Genomic DNA, 20,071 nt, shown 5'->3' on the forward strand with positions numbered 1-20,071 from the left:
ACCCTAACCAGGACCCCCCTGCGCCGAGCCCCACGCACGTCCCAGCCCTATCAGGGCTTCGCGGTGCCGGGCAGTGTCCATAGAAATGGCAAGAACAGTTCCTGCCTCGATAATCTGCCCAGACGATACAAGCAGCAGATAGGCGAGGGGAGAGCGTTATCGGGCTGATGTGCAGATGGAGAGCTGAGTCACCGCGATTAAATGACTTCCCCAAGGTCACGCAGGGGAGACGCCGAGCCAAGAGCTGAACCCGGGGCTGCCCAGGAGCCCCGAGCGGCTCCGTCCTCCGCTCCCGCTGCAGGGCACGAGGTTTTCCTTCCCTGCCCCACTGGCCCAAGGCTGGAGCCGCAGCCGGGTTCTGCAGAGGCAGCGCTGGGGTTTCAGCCCTCTCTCCCTGCTTTGTTTCAGCAGCTTTTTTTGGGGGGTTGTTTTTTTTTCTCCTTTTTTTTGGGGGAGAGGGGGGCGGATGGGGTTTCACATAGCCGTTTGCTCCCTCGCCAACGTTTCCTGGAGCGGGGCAGGTGAGCCCCAAGGAGCTGCCGGGGACTTGGCGGCCACCTCGGTCCTCACGCTGTGGTCCCCTCGTGGTGTCCTGGCAGAGATCAGAGCCTGCAGCCTGCTGCTGGGACTCAGGGCTCTTTTCTCCAGGAAAGGGGCTGCCAGGATTGGCACTGACACGGGCCACCGGGACGATGCAGGGGTGGTGGGATGGGTGCTGCTCTGTGCCGCGATGGCCACATCTCTACCACGCTTAGCAAAAGCCCACCCTGGCAGCCCACACAAGGGCAGGTGGGGAGCCTGCTCCCCAGTAGCCTGGTGGTCTTTTAAGAAAAATCACTTTTTATTTATTTATTTTGGAAACACAAACTTCCTTTGCCCCCCGTCTTGTCGCTTCCCACCTCCTCTTCCAGGAGCTGAAGCATTAAAACCCAACGAGGAGCCTGAGCCCAGCTGAGAGACAGGCAGCGGAGCAGGCTGAGCATAAATATAAATATAAATGTAAATATAAATGTAAATATAAATATGAGAGGAAACAGAGGAATGCAGCCAGTGCTGGTCCTGCGGGCACAGTGGGACACCAGGGCTACCACTAGTGGGGACAGGTTCCCCGAGCCCTGCTGCAGGGATGCTTCAGCCACAGTTTTGGGGCACAAAACCTTAATTCACACCTTGCCCTTAGGCCAGACACCATCTATGGGGTGAGCTCGCCCCATGCCCTGCCGAGGCTCTGCCACCACCACGGCGCAGCAGCCGGCGCCCACGGCTCTCCTGCAGCTCCTGCTCCACTTTCCATCCCCTTCCCCACCTCCAAACGCCTCTGCCAGCACGGGGTTTGTTTCTCCTGGCGCTCAGCGCCATCACAACGGCGAACCCCAGCCCTGGCCGTGCCCACGCTGCAGCTTTTCGGACACACAAACGAGGCTTTCCTTCGAAAAATGGCTCCTTTATGTGGCTGAAAGAGCGCGACTGTGATAAGGTGGCTAGCCCTGGCCTTGGTTATGTTATCTTGGCCAGGAGCCTTTGCAAATTTAAGCAGCGGCAAACAAGCTTCACAGTCGCAGCTTGAGGCGCATAAGTGGCACGTTGTGTTGGCAGCCGAAGCCCCGCGTGCCAAAGGGCTCTGTTGGCTTTGGCCAGCGAGATCTCCCGTATCGCGCCGGGATTCGTTTCACTTCGCCGAGTGACAGTAAACGCCCTCCTGCCTGCTGTCACCTTCCCGCGAGGTCCTGCAGCATCCTCGTGGGCACGGCTGGGTGACCGCGAGCTGCAGGAGAACCTCGCTCACTTTGTCTCGCAGAAACCCTCATTTTCTGCCCCGGTCTCCCCCAGGCAGGAACAAGGAGGCTGTGCAGCACCGGGTAGAGCCCAGCGTGCACAGAAATGGGGCTGGGTAATTAACAGAACTGCAATCAGCAAAACGCTAACGAGCTGCAGCTCGCTCCTATTTGCAGCCTGCCGCCCCCTCCCAAGCTCAGGGCTTCGACCCCTGCAGCGTGAGGCTTGTGGACCCTAAAGAGGTGTTTTAGTGGGGAGGGAGAAAAAAAAATATTCTCAAAAAAGAGAATCTTCAAAAAGGGGGATTGCTTTTTTTTTTTTTCCTTTTTTTTTCTTGAATATAACCCATGTCTGGGGCTACAACTTAAGGGCTTTTAAAAAGCTGCTCTTGACATTTGCTTCACGCCTGATGCCCGCGGATCCTCTGTTATAAAACGAGCTGGTCAATTCCGGACTGATTTTTTAATGCTCTCAGCTACTTAGCAGCACCTAAACTCCGGCGCAGGGATAATTTGTGGCCGTGGGGAGCACTGCTTGGAAACAACCCCATCCTCCAGCAGGAGACGGTGAAGGGGAAAGGGCACAGAACCGCTGCTGGAGCCCAGCCCCGAGGGTCCGGGGTTGGTTTTTGGGGTGCCAAGAGGGGCCGCGCTCCCTGCCTCGCCATCCCTCTGGCCTTGGAGCCGGGACGTGGGGACCCCCCTGGGGACACAGCTCCCAGCCCAGCCGACAGCCCTTCCCGGTAATCCGTAGGTGGAGCTCTTCTGTCATCTTTTTCCGCTTATGTTGCTGAGAAGTCCCCAGAAATAGCCTCCCGGGGAGGAAAAAGTGCTTGGCTCAGCAGCTCGCGCTGAAGGTGCGATGTTCCCGGCACCCTCTGAAGCACCAAAAGCTTCATCACACACCCCCTCTGCCCCCCAGCACAACGCAGCACTTCTCCATTCATTTCTCTCTTCCTTTCTCCAGGTCTGGGCTGAAAGGATGCGGCAGAGCCCCGCTGCCACCCGGGACCCCACACCACCCCGTCCCCGTGCCCGGCCCCCCAGGACCGTGCCATGACGGGCGGGCAGGAGCCGGCAGCAGGACGGGCAAGCGGGGCTGCGTAGCCCCCCTCCCCGGCTACCATGACCGGAGAGACCCAGCATGTTTACACCATCAGCGACGCTGAGGCCGGCCCCAAAGAGCAGGACAAGGACTTTGGCTTCGAAGGCTGCGGCGAGAAGGATGGCAGGGCGCTCGGCGGCGGCTCGCAGCCCTGCGCGCCCAGCGGGGGCGAGGGGACGTCCCCCTTCCCCGCCACCAAGGACAAGGAGCCCCACAGCCAGCGGGAAGCCGTGATCCGGCCGCAGCAGGCAGGCAAGATCGACTTCAAGTCCCTCCACAACAAGCCCAAGTTCGCGGGCGAGGGCGGCTGGGGAGGCATCAAGGGCAGCCCCCAGTCCCCCCCGGGGAAGGGCAGAGCCCGCGAGCGCAGCCGGCGGGCGGGGAAGGGCGAGAGGGGCCAGCACCAGCTCTACCGGCTCAGCATCGCCAGCGCCCGCCCCAGCCCCACCATCGGCATCGCCTACCCCCAGCAAAAAGTGACCCCCCCGAAGGTGCCCGAAGCCAGCCGGGCTCCCGCGGCCGGCAGCTACCGCTTCCACGTGCCCGGCGTCCCCGAGGAGGAAGAGCTGAGCTTCGGCCGCTGCTTCCCCGAGGCCGCCGCTGGCCGTACCTCCGCCAACTATACCTCACCACCCGCCGGCCCCCCGCGCTTGCCCCACGGCCCCAAAGGGCAGCCCCCCGCCGGCATCCCCCTCAAGAGCCCCGGCACCAATGGGCAGCTACATTACTTAGAGTTTCAGGCGAACGGAACGACCTCGTGGCCCTCTCCGGAGAAGAGCTTCACAGGTGCTAGCTACGGGGTCAAGCCCAGCTCTTTCCCCGAGGGCAGCAAGGCGGGCGGCCACGCTCTGGGCGCTTTGCCCTTCCAGTTCCCCTTCCAGCTGCTGCACGACTCGGGGAAGGAGCCGTACCGCGGCGATGCCGAGTACCTGGACGTGGCCCTTGCCGCCGGCCAGGCGGCTCACGGCGCCTTCGGCTTCCACGCGTCCCCCCGAGAGTGGCAGGAGGAGGCGCCGGGCATCGGCTCCTTCGAGGGCGCGTGCCCCCCGGGCCGGCTGTACGGCGTGCCCACCCCGCTCCTGGCCCCGCCGCCCGCCCCGCACCGCGGCCCTCTGCCGTGCTACAAGGGCAGGAGCGAGCACCCCGCCGACCCCAGCGGTGCTCTCTCGTCCTCTGGTGCTATCGACCAAAACCCAAGCACTTTCCAAGAAAACCAAGCTGTTTTTCCGTCTAGTTTACACTCGCCTAGTGTGCCAAAGCCAGTCGGTAAGGGGCAAGCCTCAGCCAAAGACAGTGTGCCCAGCCCGCGGCTGCTGCTCCCGAGCAGCCCTCTCAGAAGGAATATGCCACCAAACTCCCTCTCCCAAGTGCACTTTCAGAGCAAAGCCTATTGCAGCTCCCCCGCGGGCAGCGCGAGCGCAGGACCTGTGCCTTTCGAGACGAGCGTTCCCACTACGGCGCCCACCCACCCCCGGCTCGTGCAAGCCTGGGAGGGCGCCGCCAAGGCGTTTTCTCCCGTGGACCAGAACTCAGCACCTTATTCTAACCCTGTTGGAAGCCAGTTCTCATTCGAGTGCCAGCCTGGCCCCGAGCAGAGGCAGCACAGGCAGAAAAATGCCAGGATGCCTTGGCAGCAAATACACCTCGCTTCTGCGGTGCCCGGCCAGAACAGGATCGAGCTGTCGAGGCAGATGAGCGGCCAGAAGCTCCCTTTCCCCCTCGGCACGCCGGAGTGGCCGGGCAGCGGCAAAGCCCACAAAGGCCCCCCCCTGAGCAGCTCCCCAGGGTATCACAGCAAAAAGCTCCTGTCGGGAGAGAGCCTCGGGGCGCAGCGTGGGGACCCTGGCTTGACGGGCGCTTTTTCTTTCGAAAATGGCAAGGACCCGACCTCTCCCGCCTGCGACTCGAGAAGCAAAGCCCTCTTCTACAGCATGGGCCAGGCGGGGCCCCCTCCTCCTCCCTCCAGGAGCTCGTCAGGCTCAGCGTTGGTCCTGCCGCCGTCAGCCCTGGTGGCCGCCTCGCCCTGCGGGTCCCCGCTGCCGTCCCCTGTCCCCAACCCCACCTGCGGCAGCACTTGCTCCTCGCTCTCCCCCATGTCCAGCAGCCCGCTCAACCCCAGCTTCGAAGACGGCCAGCTGTCCGGGGCGCTCACCTCCTCGCCCTTCTTCCACCACCCCTGCCATCCCAAGGAAGGCGGCAAAACCTTCCACCCCTCCGAGGTGCTGAACTCGGGCTCGCTCCACTACCACCCCCAGGACTCCATCAAGCCCTTCCACTTCCCTCCCGACGCCCTGAAGGACGACCACCTCCTGAAATGCTCCCCGGAGAGCCCCTTCCACAAAGCTGGCGCCGAGGTGGCCAAAAGCTGCCTGGATGGCTTGGACGGGGAGCCACCACCACCGCCGCCGTACGCGTCCCATCACCTGCTGGCCGGCTCTCTCAGCAGCGCCAGCCTGGACCAGCTGGACGTGCTGCTGACCTGCAAGCAGTGCGACCAGAACTACAGCAACCTGGCCTCCTTCCTCGAGCACCGCCAGTTCTGCGCATCCCACCCCGAGGCCAAGGAACCCCCCCGGGTAGCCGAGGGGCGGCGAGGGCTGCCCCCCGAGCCCCCCAAGCCCCCCGCCGCCGCCGGGGCCGGCCTGCCGCTGTCTCCGGACCCCCAGGCACATTTGCTGGCGCTGAACAAGGGCGAGGAGTTTCTGCTGGATGGGGAAAGCAAGGGCGACGGCAAGGAGGACGCTCTGAAGGGCGGCCTCTTCAACGGCCTCGCCGCCAGCTCGTTGCCTCTCACCGCCTCCGACCTGGACATCGACGACGCCAAGCTGGACAGCCTGATCACCGAAGCCCTCAACGGCCTGGGCTACCAGTCGGACAACCCAGAGATCGACAGCAGCTTCATAGACGTGTTTGCCGACGAGGAGCTGACGGGCATGAAGGCCGCCGGCAGCGGGGCGTCCCACAAGGCGAAGGAAGGGCTGGCCTCGGAGAGCAAACCCAGGCACGCAGCGGCGGAGGAGAAGGACGGTTACTGTTATGAGGACAGCCACCCGGGGGGGGAGAGGGCGAAGAGACGAGCAGGAAAGCAGCACGGCCACAAGGGGAGGGCGGCACGGAGGCTGGTGGCCCGCGAGGCCGAGCGGACGGAGCCGGCAGCGGAGGAGAGGACGGCCAGGCTGAGGGTGGGCAGGAAGAACAGCGTCCCGCCGGTGTCCTCCAGGTCAGCCTCCGGCCAAAAACAGCCCAAGAAGCTCAGCCAGGAGCCTCAGACGAAGAGCGAGGCCGGGCCGGGCGCTGCCACCAAGAGCCCCAAGCCACCTCGGTTCTCCATGAAGGAGGGGAAGAAACGGAAGCCCCGGAGCGGGACGTGGAGCAAGGAGCTCATCCACAAGATCGTGCAGCAGAAGAACAAGCTCCACCAGCTGCACGCGAAGAGCAGCAAGCAGGAGCAGCTCCCCCTGCACCACGAGAGGCTGGAGAACCCCATCCAGGAGGGCCGGCTCCAGGAGTACGACTACGTCTCCGACTCGGAGGACGAAGGGGCAGCGTGCAGCAAGCTCCGCGGGAGGAGGAAGCGGGGGGCAGCGTTTGTCGGGAGAGCCAAATACAGCTTCAGCAAGAAACGCCCGGGGAGAGGCGAGAGAGCCAAGGAGAAAGATCCTGCCTGGAGCTACAGCCGGAGAAGAGACCGTCAGAAAAGGGAGGCACCGGGGCAGAGGAGGGCCTCCAGTCCGGAGGCTGCCAAGAAGGGGGATTGTGCCGGCAGAGCCCGCAGGAGGAGCAGCCAGTCGTCTACGGGCAGCAATCCCAATGCGAGCGCGGCCACCGAGGCCGGTCCCACCGACCTGGTGGGAGAGAAGGCAGCCGTGCCGGGGAGGAGGCACTCAGGCAGCCCAGCATGGGCACCGCGGGCTGCACTCGGCCATCCCGAGGACAGGAGCCCGAAGAAGAGCCAGAAAAGCAAGGAGGACTTCTCGCGGGGGAGCAGACAGGTTGGCTCAGCCAAACCTTTGCTAGCAGGCCCCAGGTCCCATCCAAGTACTGAACCTGATGCTTCTGCAGGGGACGATGCAAAGGAGGAGCCACTACCGCCGAGCCGGGAGGGGCAGCTCCCCAGCACGGCCACCTCGGGCAGGAGCCCCATCAGGCTCCCCCATAAGAAGGAGGCAGAAGAGCCCAAAGGAGCAGCAAACCAGGCAGGAGAAGGCAGCCCAGTAGCTCAGGACTCGGCCGGGCTGGCAATGGTCGGCCAGAGGCAGCAGTTTGCCCCCTACATGGGTGACACAGTGAAGTACCACGCAGAAGAGCTGATGGCTCCATCCCAGAGCGAGCCCAGCCCCAGCAGCACCAGCACTGCCTTCTCGGGAGCAGGCAGCAAGTACGGGAAGGCACCCGGGGTCGCTGACGGTGGAAAGGGCTTTGCCACACCGGCTGCCCCATTTGGGGGCGATGCGGTGGGGATGATGCTGGCTGCCAAGGCGCCCGATCCGTACGTCAGCAGTGACAGCGCCTTTTTTGACCCCAAAGGTCTTCCTGCTCACTACGATGCCAACCTCTTCTCAAAACCCCCGGCCCTGGGGTCCTCGCACATGGATGACATGTACTTGTGCCGGGAGGACATCAGCACCAGCTCCTTTGAGCAGAAGCACGCCAGCATCTCCCCCTACACCGCAGAAACCCCGCAGACCAAGGTCTCCTCCCCTCTCAGCTTTGACTCCTCCTCGATTTTTGGAGAGCTTCCTGTGACTGAGTTCGATTCGCCACTGTACGAGAGCGTGTCTGCCGGCAAGGACGGCTACGTGGCAGCGTTCGCCTGCCCCAGCAGTGCCCCCAGCAAGCCGCTGCCCTTTGAGCAGCCGTACCCGCCGTTCATGCCGGAGAAGGACTGGTCCCTGATGGAGGAGGTGGCTCCGATGCTGCCAGAAGACATGGCTCACTTCCACGGCCTGGCGGTGGACAAGCCGCTCGCCAAGAAATTCCCCGAGGAGGCACCCGTGGTGCCCCCTGCCCAGCTGTCTCTGCCGGACAGGATAACGGATTACAACGTGGCTTTTATGAACAACATGTCCGACGACGAGCTGGAGATCAAGCGGCTGGTGACGGAGCTGGAGAGCCAGCTGCAGACCAGCAAGCTGAGCGGCGAGGCGCCGAAGGGCGAGCATCACGCCACTGCACCTCTGCGGGGACCGGCGGCCGAGCCCTTCCCACCCCTGCCTGCTGACCAGGGGACGGGCCACCAGAAGGGGCTGTTCATGGCAGATGACCTGGGCAGCTCGAGCCTCCTGGCCACCAAGGTTTGTGCCGGGGAAAGGCTGGGGGGCGAGAAGACGGCGGTCACGAGTGCCCGTGGTGGCTACGAGGGAGGCAGGGAGCCCTGGCATGGACCCGTGGCGGCGTTCAGCTCGCTGGATGCCGGGATGTGCAGGCCAGCCCCCTCAGATGGGTTTTGCCCCAAAGAGAGCGGGGAGCAGCTGCAGGGAGCTGCGGCCACCGAAGGAAGTGGCCCCAGAAAGACGGAAAATGAGTCTTCCTCCAAAAACCCATCCAGCTCCTGCATTCCGGACACAGCTGAGGTGCCCGTCTACACAGACACCCCTGCTAAAAGCCCTCCTCCTGTCACCAACGCCAGGATGGTTGAGGCAACCGAAGCCAAGAAGGACACCCTGCCATCCCTGCCATGCAAACACGGTGCAGAAAGCTTCCCTGTGCCAGGGAAACCAGGTGAGCGCTTTGGTGACGCCGCGGAGCTGGAGAAGTTCAGCGCCCATCTTCCAAACCACGAACCTGAGCTCGGCTTCCAGCCGGGTCTGGCTGCAGCCACGGACCTCGCCTTTTCGCCTCACGTCAAAGAGATCCCTGATGCAGAAGAAAGACCCTTCAGCAAGTCCAAGGAACCCCAAGTGGTGGAAAGCGCCGTGGACTTCAAGGGGGATGGCGGAGGGTCTGCGTTGCTGGAAGAAGCGGAGGAGAGGAAGAGCCCCGCAGCCTTGCTGGCCCCTGGGCACGAAGACAAAGCCAGCAAGCACAAAGCTCTGCTCTTCCACATGCTGAGCCTGCCCAAGGAGAGCGGCTGCGGCTCCCAGAGGACATCAGCCACCCAGGACGCAAACCCCCTGCAGCAGCTCCAGCTCTTCGTGGCGCGCACGGTGAAGAGCAACGAAGAGGAGCTGTTGATGCCGTGCTTCCCCGTTCTGCTGGCCCCCGGCCACCCCCCTGCTGCCAGCAAGGGCCAGCCGGAGCAAAAAGAGGAGAGCAGTGATGGTGAAAATCAGGCGTATTGCCCTGTTCCAGGGGAAGGAGACGTCCCCGTCGTGGGCAATGCAGAAAGCATCGCTGCCCCAGCTAAAGAGGCTGTGCCATTCCCCGGTGCCTGCAGGCAGCTGGAGCCCTTCAGTGCAATGGGCTCTTACGGTGCAAAACTATCCACGTTTGCTGGCCCGGAGCTGCAAAATAATGCAGCGGAGCTGCAGCACTTAGCAAATGAAGACGAGGAGCCAAATGACATTAATATCCGTGCAGATGGTGCTTCCCGAGAGCAAAACGACCTCTCGCCACTCAAAAACACAGCGGTGACCCCACCGCCAGGGCAAGGGAAGAAAGCTGATCAGCTCGTGGAAGAGCAGGAGCATAAAGATAAAAACAAAGCGGCCTTGGCATTTAAAACACATGAGCAATCCCATTTAAGCTGTGGCCTGATGGAGAAAGAAACTCTGGGCAGCGCAACATCAGCGGGGCTGGGAACAAACGAGGCTGAATGCAGAGCGTGGTGCCGGGGAGCTGACCGGGAAGTGCAGGCACCGGGATCCGTGGGCACGGGCAGTGCCCCCGCCAGCCCCACCGGCACACTCGGTCCCTGCAACGAGCCCCACACGCATCCCCGATTGCTGCAGGACACAAAAGCAAATGCAAAGGTTCCCAGAGAAGGAAACAGTAAGAAAAAGTCCCCCAACGGCTGTCATTACGCAGGTGAATCTCTGGCCAGCCTGCCCTCGCCACTGGGCTTTTCTCACCCCAAATACTTGCAGGGTGGTGGGACTGAGGGTGAAGAATCCCCCGGCTTCAGCAATCAGCTCTCGGAAGATAACAAATACAGCAGGTCCCCGCTGAATGCCTCGAGCTCATTCCTCGTGATGAGGTGTCCTCCTGAGGCCGATGGCAGGCACAGCCACCACCCCACCCCGAGCCCGACAGAGCAAGGGACATGGAACAGGACCCCTGCTTTTCCTCCCCCCCTGCATCACTGCGGGGCCACGCCGACGGAGGCAGGTGGGGACGGTCACCACCAGTGCCCCGAAGGTGTTTTGGGAAGCTACGGACTGCCTGAAAGAGAAGGGATGGCGAGAGCCTGCGCTCCTCTGCGCGCTGATGCCCTGGTGGGCTCTGCCGTGGAGATGGATGGTGCCCAGGAGCCACGTAGGAAGGACAGCTCGCCTCCCTGCTCACCTTTCAGCCACAAAGGGGGTGGGAAGGAGGGACCCGAAAGCACCGGCGCCGTGCTGCCAGGATCTCATTTTAGAGAAAACCAAGCGTGTGCAGTCACCGACATGGTCATCAGCTCCATTCCTCCAGCAACCCCAAATTACCCAACCCAGCCCGCGACAGAGCTTCTGCTGTTCACAGAAAGAGAGGTGAACCTAAATCAGGAGAAAAAGCTTGAGAACTGCTGCGATGATGGCAATAAGCATCGGAATGAACCGGAGGCTTTGTCCGACGGTTTTGTTGTTCAGCAGGTGCCAACCGCTGTCTGTAGAGGGCTTAAAAGGACGGGAGATCTTGGTCCTGCCGAATCAAATGGCCACCAGCCTTCAGAGGCAGCAGAGGTGAGAACTGGTGATCTTTCCAAAACCACAGAGATCGGAGAAAAGAGTTTAAAAGGGGAGAAACCCAAGAGCCACATAGCTGAGCACAGCGGAGAAGCTGTGAGTTGCGTGTTAAATAACACGGGCCAAGGAGAGGGCAACACACGTCACAGCACTCCAAGCCCTTCCCAAAATGAACTGCAGAAAGAAAAGAAGCCCAACGGGCTCCAGGTCACCTGCGACATTTGTTCAGCCTCTTTCCGCTCCAAGCCCGGCCTGACCCGGCACAAAGCTGTCAAGCACCAGGTGAAGCCCGGCAAGACTCCCAGGTCCGCCTTGATTCCTGCGGACGAGACATCGAGGGCAGCCCAGAAGGTCCCCAGAAGGAGCCTGAAGGCTGTCAGAGAGAAAACCTGCAGCTCCCAGGTCCCAACTGCTGCTGAACACGTGCCCAAGAAAATATGCGCAGGCCTGGAGAAGGAGCCCAGCGCGCAGATGCAGGAGGTGGTGAGCAGAGTGCTCAGCGACCTCAGCGTGATATCCCTCGAGGTGTCCCAGGAGCTGCACCGCACGCGTGTTGCGCACCGGGAGATGAAGGCCAAGGGGCAGCGCGCGGAGACGGGGGCAGGAGAGGTGGCAGCGGGGTCGCCGGACCCGGGGAGGCAAGGGAGGAAGGGGGAGAAGGGCAGGAGGAGTCAAAGCAAAGATCCCGGAGGGGTAAATGGCAATTCCGAGAAGAAGCTGAACAGGAAAGTGAGGCGAAGGAAAGCAAAAGCATTTCCCAGCAGACATGAGCCCGACGGTCTGCGTGAGCTGGGGAAGAATTCAGGTCCTGCCCCTGCTGCCCTCAGCCCCAGCCTGCCCGCTCTCACGGAGGGCCTGCGTGAGCCAGGCGGGTGCATTTCCACAGAGGAACAAAATCGACCCAACTCATCCCCTCCAAAAGCGAAGCAGTCCCCGTGCGCAGCCGAGCTCGCAGAGGACCCGGACGACAGGATGGTGCCTTCAGAGGTGGTCAGCAAGGAGCCAGGAGCGGCTCCCTGTCCCGAGGTGGAGGAAGACCCGAGTGAAGCAGAAAGCACGCAGGCTTGCAGAGCGTGGGTTAGCGGGTTTGTGAAGCAAGTGGAGGAGGGACTGGGCGAGGTAGGCGAGGAGCAGCCCCGCGATGGCACGGAGGAGATGGGCGCTGAGACAGGAGGCAGTTCGGGAGGCAGCGGCGCTGGGAACTGGAGCGGTGCCCCAGGGGGTCTCACATCACCTGCCCCGGGGGTACCAAAGGTGCAGACAAATGATTTGGAAACCCCCCAGAAGGCTCCAACACACGGAGCTCTGCAGCCCCCGCCGGCACCCAGCCCCGCTCCCGCGGAGCCGAAGCGCCGGGCGAAGGCAGAGCTGCCGCCGAGCAGGGAGCACCACGGGGACAACGCGGCCACCTCCGACCTCCAGGGCTTGTTCGACGACGACCCCACGTTCTCCCAGCTGTTCCCCCGGGACGACCAGCTCATCCGGAGGAAGTGCACGCGGGTGTATGGGAAGCGCAGCAAGAAGCCCAAGCCTGTCACCGAGGTGAGCCTGCGGCCGGCGGGTGCCATCGACCTCTTCTCCATCCGGCTGGCGTCCGACCTCAGCGACACCGGCTCCTTCTGTGTCACCAGGGAGGACCCCTGCGAGTACGAAACCATCTCCATTGACGACGCCTTGATGCTGAACATGTGTCACGGCAGCAAGGCCAAGAGCGGGGAAGCAGGACCCGGTGGGTCCACAAGCACAGCGCTGCGGTCGGACGGCGAGAAGGACAGCCCTGGGAGAGATGTCACCGACCTGGAGGACAACGTGCTAACGTTCTTGTGCCAGAACAGCCACATGGACAACGGCCCCAGCTTGAGCATCTGGGCGGGTCTGGAGAAGGAGGGAGAGAGCCTGTCCACTGAGGAGATGTTTGAGGCTCCGGTGGGCCTGGAGAACGAGCACTCGCTTGGAGAAATGAGCTCCGAGCCCCCCGACCTGGCGGAGGAGCCCTATGACGGCAAGAGCAGCGAAGATTCAGACTCCCCCGAATTCCACACGATCGACATCGAGATGCTGAATGCCAAGCTGAAAATGAGGGACGTGTGTTTCTTCGGTTCTTGCGAAGAGCTTCCTGGCCGCGGGGACGACGGCGCTGCCAGCTTCAAGCCGAAGCCGGGGCAGCACAGCAAGCACGGCAGAAGTAAGCTAGAAGATGGGAAGCTGGGCAAAAACCGCGGCGACATCACCATCAAGGCCAAGGACAAGCAGTACAAGTGCAAAGTCTGCTTCCAGTGGTTCCTGACGTTGGGGGAGCTGGACTTCCACAAGCTCACCCACAACCCCTCCCCGCCGCCCACCTGCTACATGTGCGTCCAGCGCAAGTTCAGCTCGCGGGAGCAGCTGAGGGACCACCTGAAGGAGAAGCACGCCAAGAACAAGGCCGGGCTGTGGGCCTGCGGGATGTGCCTGAAGGAGATTTCCGACGTCTGGATGTACAACGAGCACCTCCGCGAGCACGCCACCCAGTTCGCTCGCAAGGGGCAAGCGCAGAAGTCCGTGATGGGCCTGCCGGCCTGCTTCGGTGAGGACAACGACGCCGTCACCCACTTCCTCAACACCATCATGTGTCGGAAGCCCAGCAGGTCTTCTCGGCACGCTGACCCCAGCAGTAAGCACGCACCGAGCAGGGAGAACAGGAGCCCCAGGGAGCTGCCACCGGAGCAGGAGGCCAAGGCGGTGAAAGAGCCCTTGGAGAGCAGCGTCAAGGTGAAGCCACCTGCACCCAGCTCCTCCAAAGCATCCGCCAGTCCGTCTCCGGAGCATCCAGCAAGAAGCGAAGGCACCCCGAAATCTGTCCCCATGCACCCAGACTGCAAGGATCCTTCCAGGGACTGTCATCACTGCGGCAAGCAGTTTCCCAAGCCCTTCAAGCTGCAGCGGCACTTAGTGGTGCACAGTCTGCAGAAGATTTACCTTTGCCACAAGTGCCCGATGTTCTACCAGGAGACCAAAGAGCTTCGAAACCACCTCAGCCAGGAGCACGGGATAGTGGAGGAGCAGGAGATCAAGCACACCACGCTGTACGCCTGCGAGCTCTGCGCGGACGTCATGCACGTTATCAAGAAGTCCTTCATCTGCAGCATGTGCAACTACACCTTCTCCAAGAAAGAGCAGTACGACCGGCACATGGAGAAGCACCTCGCGGGCAGCAACAGGACTTTCAAATTCAGAGGGGTCATGAGGCCCGGCGCTGCCTCCAGGGAGGGCAGGGAGAAGGTGAGGGAGGATGGCATGCCGCCGAGCAAGAAGAGGAAGGTCGCTCCCCACGGCACCTCGCCGGTCCGCCTGGCCCACGCTGGTGACCTGCAGCTGGTGGAGGCTGCGAGCCCCAGCCTCCAGCCTCCTTCTGACCCCTTCCCTGTAGCACCCAGGGACCCGGCGGCACCTCTGCCCCAGCCGCCCGTGAAAACCGAAGACCTGGTGGGTGACTTCTCCGACCTCCTGGCGGAGATGGAGAAATCCCAGTTTGACTCCCTGCCGCCTCCACCCTGCCTCTCCCCGTCTTTGCCACAGGCTGCGGCCGGCGGTGCCGAGCTCGGCCACATCGCTGCCCTCTCCATCGAGGAGCTGGAGAAAGGAGCGTTTGATGGGAAACCACTTCCTTTCCTGGACTCGCCCGGGTTTAGCATTGACCTTGCTGGGTTAGCGTGCAACCAAGCCACAGACCAAAAGCTGTCTCCTCCACACCTCGCCGAGAAGCGCGGCTACGCCGATACCCATAAAAGAACAAGCACAAGCAACAAAGACGAATATATAGCAGGGGGGGTGGCAAACCCTGATGCAGCCACCGATGCCGTGGATGGGATTCCATTTCTCCAGCTCGCCAAGAAGGTCTCGGAGCTTCCTTCCCAAGGGGCAGAGGCTCCGCCGGCCAAGGAGACCCACAGGACGCAGTGGGGCAACCCCAGTGCCAGCGAGGCCTCTTCTTGGGAAGGCGCATCCAAAGCCACTTCTCCGGAGGCTGCCCACCAGCCCCTGCCCCTGAAGGACAAGACAGCATCTCCCGCACTGAACAGGGCTGCCAAAGATTCGCCCCCACAGAAGAAAACCACGGGGAACCAGCCCAGCAGCGAGGCTGCTCCCGAGGAGGGCCAGCAAGGTGGTGTGGCGAAGGACAAATCCGTGCCTGATGGCAGCACCAAGGAGAGCAGCGCTGGCACCAGGGACCACGGTGGCAACCCAAGCAGATCCTCCGGCCACCAGCTCCGAGGAGATTCTGCCGGCCACGCCGGCAAGCTTCACCCCAAGAGGAGGAAAGAGCACAAGTCCCTGAGCCACCGGGGCAGCGCTGGCTCCCGGGAGAACATGGAGGGAGACGGGAAGAAGAAGAAAGGCCGGGCACCGGGCCCGGGCAGGAGCGAGAGCAGCGGCGAGCTGAAACGCGCCGACTGGAGCATCACCGAAACTCCTGCCCTGTCCCCGGGGAGGAGGGATGCTCACGGCAACAAGCTGCTGCCCAGGCCCAAGATGGGCACCCAGCTGAAGAAGATGGTCCTGGACGCTTGCAACCAGAAGAAGGGGGAGCTGCGGCACGCCAACGGCGACGTGCGGCGCAGGAAGGCCATTCTGGGGAAGAGCCTGCACCAAGTGCTGGCCAAGGGCACGGCGCCGGCCCCGCGCGGCTCCTTGCACAGCCCGCGCCCCGCGCGCGGCACCAAGCCCGCCGGCTCGGCCAGCTACCGCACCGCCGAGTCCCAGAACAACCTGCTCAGCCAACTCTTCGGGCAGAAATTAACCAGCTTTAAGATTCCTTTAAGGAGAGATACTTCAGAGTAATTTATGGAAGTGACTTACGGTGATCCGCAGCTGCTTTCACGGGGTTTGCAAAGGGGAAAAAATTATCAAAGCATTAAATTCGTTTGTGTAGCATGATTTTTCTGTCTAGCTTAAACGAACTTGCACTGCAGCCTCTGTGAAATAGTTTGCTTTGTGTCTACTAATCTACTTTAATTCACCTGATTTATCATGCAAATGCTAGAACTTTGATGTTGCTGATGATTTTCATGAACTGAAATTGTAATCGCTTTGGGCAGACTGAATCGTCAAGAGCAAATGCTTTATTGCAGAAGTGCTGAGGTTATAAGGATACTTGCAAATCTCAGACCCTTTTGAGACTGTGTCTGTGTTATCTTTGTACAAAGTACTTGAAGAGATGAACTTCATTCCGTAGACGTCTTATTCATAAGGTGCAGTACACTGTAGAAAGCAAATTATTTTTTTTTTTTTGAAGATTTTGCACAAATAATCCCGTACAATTCACTTAATTGGGAGCAGGCCTAAGAGATGATACAATTCAAAATAATGAATAACAAAAATCAAGTAAAGCATCAAGCGTCCCATATTCTGACAGCCATCCCGAAGAATTTGTTTCTACGTCGTCAGGAGAATACCGAAGCAGCCGGCGGGCTGTCCGAGCGCTGCCGCCGCCGCTGCCGTCCTTTGACCACTGTAGGTGATGTGCACGGAGGAGAGCTGCCACCGCTAGCAAACTGCACCTTGACACTTGTGACAAACTCTTGGTTTTTTAAGGGTTTTTTTTTTTTTTGGGGGGGGGGGGGTTGTTTTTGTTGCTGTTTTTGTTCGTGTGGGGTTGTTGGTTTTTTTTTTTTGTTTTTTTTTTTTGCGCAACGACAAAACTGTGCCAACTTACCGCGCCGCAACGGTACTGTCCGAGTGCCCTCCACGGTATAACTTCTACAACTATCTTACTGTATTGAGTTAGTGGCTATATAGGTATCCGCTTTTTACTATGCAGTTACTGGTGCTATTCTTATTTCGTAATGTGAATACAGACTTCCTTGATCGAGAAAAAAATAATAATAATAATAATAAAAATAAAAGGGAACCGTTAGGAAGTAGCCGTTACCTGTAAGAGAAAACAAAGCAGGAAAATCAAAGGTTAGGGAAAATCCTGTATGCTGGTACTCCGTAGTGTCGCGAAGGTTACGTCACGCTGGACAAGCACGTTATACAACCGAACTTCTGAACCGGAAAGTAATCTCAGGTGCAAACGAGGACATGGAAGATTAAATACTATTGAAACACTCCCAAGTCAAGGAGGTGAAGTAATGCACTGATGTGATATGAACAGTCAGAGTACTTTGCGTCTGTCCTGCAATTTTTTTTTTGTTTTGTTTTGTTTCAGATTTAAAAGGAAAACAAGAAAAAAAAAAAGAGGCTTTATTCTGTTAATATGTACCTTTACGATTCTTTGTATTGTATAAAAATATTGTAGGTAATTTACCTTGGGTGCAATGTGTTATGTCAAAAGTTTTTATTTTGATATTTTGTCAGAGAAGCAGAGAGAGAGCAGGAAACGCCGTTTTATGATGTTGTATGTGTGCTTTTAAAGTGCCTCTTTAATATTGTTAAATAAAGTATGAGATGAAAATATGGGGTGGTACTGTAAAATCACACATGATTAATCTTTTCAAATATATTCCAATATTTTCACAGAAATTCCCTGTCTTGTGTGGCGTTTGTGGGCTCCTTCTCCCCAGCTGTGCCGGCACAGCCCGACCCTGCGGCCCCACAGCCCTGTTCTTGGCCCCTTTCCTGACCCGACCACGACGCTGCCAGTGCAGCAGGAGGACGCTTTGCACGTTTTTGTGGTGTCCCATGGGAAGCAGCTGCAGGAGGGCTTGGTGCCCCCGCCATCAGAGTGCAAAAACTTGCAGAGCTGCAGCTGGAAGCGCGCATCTCCAAGCAGCTCTGAGGCGAGACCCTCACCTGCAGCTTGGATTTGAAAGCTCTCCCCAACAGCACACGCTGCAGGTGCACGCTCAACCTGTCATTTATTTAGCCCCAGCAGAAACTCCTTCCCATTTTCCATCACCCATGGACGTGAGCTCACGGTGCCCGTCCCCAGCATCCTCTCGCCCCGGTCCCCACCACGGGGACATCTGCACGGTGGCCAGCAGCCCCCAGTGACAATTCTCCTTCCTCCTGTGTGGGCACCCCAATGCATTTCACACCTCGGCTGTGACACAGCCCCGTGGGTGCCTTATCCGGGGGGGGGGGCCCAGCTTGGTCAGCCCCAATTTGTCCTCGAGCTGACCTCTGCCGCGCCACGCCGAGGTCTGGAGGTAGGAGGCTGACACAAAGCCGGGCATATTATATTCTTTAATTACTGTTGCAATCATAACATTTAAACGCTGTCAATGAGAGATAGCTCATAACCGCGGGCTAGAATCCTTGCCACTTGGGGCTTGTAACTAAAACTGCAGGATTAATTTGATTAATTGATAGAATTATTTTCCAAACTACTCTTTTGTTTATGGAGGCTTAAAATGCTTGCCGCCTGCACCCTCCTGGTGTGTTGCAGAGTGGAGATAAAGCGGCTGAAAATAATTAGTATGGCTTAATTTAGGGAAAAAAATAACCTCAAAAGAATTTTGCAGAAAATTTAAAGCAGCACATTTTACTTTGTTTTGGCAGGAAATATTATGGAGTTGGAAATGGGACTTTTATGTTTTCTCTCTCCTATATTTCACCGGGGCTGCAGCACTACCAGGGAGAGGAGTATTTCACTCCAGTTTGCTGCTGCAGCTCTCCCACACCCCCAGCTCCATAACGTGGGCACCTGGAGGATAAAATCCCCCCCGGGAGCAACAGGCTTGATGTGTGCAGGGTGCAGGGATGGGGTTCAGAAGCAGCCCCCGACCTTCCTCCTGCGTGCCCCGAGCAATGCCCACCCCAGGCACCGCTCCCCCCTGAACGCTGCCACAAGCCCCAACCCAGCATCCTCCCTGCAGCTCCCCATGCTGCTAAAGCCACAGCTGGAATATTTAATTCCTCCTTTTGCCTTCCAAGCAGGGAGGTGGAAAAAAAAATCCATCCCTATATCCACCAGCTCCTAAAGCCCCGCAGTTTGCTGAGTCTTGCATTTATCCGCGCACGTCGCCATTGACGCTTGGAGGATTGCAAGGCCCCCGCCAGCGTAATGCCAGCGAGGAAGGACGAGCCCTGCTGCTCCTCACTGCTGTGGCTTTTTTTCCAGCTGCTGTTTGCTCTTAAAGCCCCCCCCCCCAAACCCAGCTGCCCTTTCTTCTAAGCCCCGTGCCCAAGTTTCCGAGCTGTAGGTGCTTTAAGCCTCTCCGCCGCGCCTGGCGGATAACGGGATCCACCATGGTTGTCACGCTGCTAGCAGGGGCTGGAGATTTTTTTGTTGCTCTTGAGTCAAATCTGGCCATTCCTTGCACAGCAGTAATTTAAATCCCAGCTCCCACATCCCCCTTGCAGGGGACACGTGCACCCGCTGCCTCCTGCACCGGTTCAAGGGTACAACTTGAAAATGTGGAAGCGAGCGGGATGGGGGCGCGATGCTCCCCATGTGCCGGCTCTGGTGATGTGGCTTTAAGGGACAGGGAAACTGGGGAGGGGTTGCAAAGGGAATTTTCCTGGGGATGAAACCAATAGGAAAAAATTAAAATAAAATAAAATAAAATAAAATAAAATAAAATAAAATAAAATAAAATAAAATAAAATAAAATAAAATGATAATAAAAAAACACCACCAACAACAAAAATCATAGAGCCCTAAAATATCCTGAGTTGGAAGGGACCCACAAGGATCATGGAGCCCAACCCAAATCCCAGCCTTGAATTTGGGGTTTGCAGCATCAGGGGTTGGGAGAGTTTGTCACCACATTTCCCCTGGGCTTCGGCATCCCCCAGGAGCAACGGGCACTATTTCTTTGCGCCCCGCCACCACCCGGCAGCAGGTGACGAGTGGCAGCAGGGCCAGCTGCGCGCACCGGTAGGTGGCAGGGCCCGCCCGGCACCCAGCCCTGTGGGGGCACCCCGGATGCAAATCCTCCCTTTTAGGACAAAAAAAAAAAAAAAAAAAAAAGCCTAAAATACGAATTTCTGTAGCTGTTCCTGCAGCCCCAGGCAGAGCCCTGCTGTGCCACCCACCGGCACAGCACCCATGGGTGCCCTGCACCTCTCAGGGCACCCAGCGCCGCTGCATCCCACCCCTCATCCCTAAAATATGGCAGCTCCTCGGCTTTTTCCATTTACATTCCTCCGCCGACACATCCTCTCGCCGCGTCTCTAATAATATCGCCCCAGATTAATTGGCACTAATACAAACGTACACAGCTCCATAAAAAGATGTCACCTCGCGCACAATGGGGGAAACGGCTGCCGGCGCATTATCTCTGCTCTGCAGGCATGTAATTCACTCCTCGGGAAAACACGCTATTTATTCTGTTACCCTATAACAATCTCTCTGCAAACACAACGGGATGGGGGGGAGAGGGGGGAGGTAAAAAAAAAAAAAAGCCACCCACGAGGAGACGTGGTGCTGTCACCGGCACCCA

At 59.2% G+C, this 20,071-nt stretch overlaps 1 protein-coding gene across 1 annotated transcript in view; it reads left to right on the forward strand.

Annotated features, from left to right (window-relative positions):
* The window catches only part of ZNF469 (zinc finger protein 469), a 58,788-nt gene extending 41,649 nt beyond the window's left edge, over positions 1 to 17,139 (forward strand). The window contains exons 4-5 of the mRNA XM_035336879.1: positions 2,743 to 9,967; positions 10,262 to 17,139. Of these exons, the coding sequence (XP_035192770.1) occupies positions 2,901 to 9,967; positions 10,262 to 15,524 (12,330 nt within the window). The 5' untranslated portion in view covers positions 2,743 to 2,900 and the 3' untranslated portion in view covers positions 15,525 to 17,139. The remainder of the gene's footprint in view (positions 1 to 2,742; positions 9,968 to 10,261) is intronic.
* Positions 17,140 to 20,071: the final 2,932 nt, after the last annotated feature.

This window comes from Oxyura jamaicensis, chromosome 11, assembly GCF_011077185.1.
Source record: "Oxyura jamaicensis isolate SHBP4307 breed ruddy duck chromosome 11, BPBGC_Ojam_1.0, whole genome shotgun sequence".
Classification (NCBI taxonomy): domain Eukaryota; kingdom Metazoa; phylum Chordata; class Aves; order Anseriformes; family Anatidae; genus Oxyura; species Oxyura jamaicensis.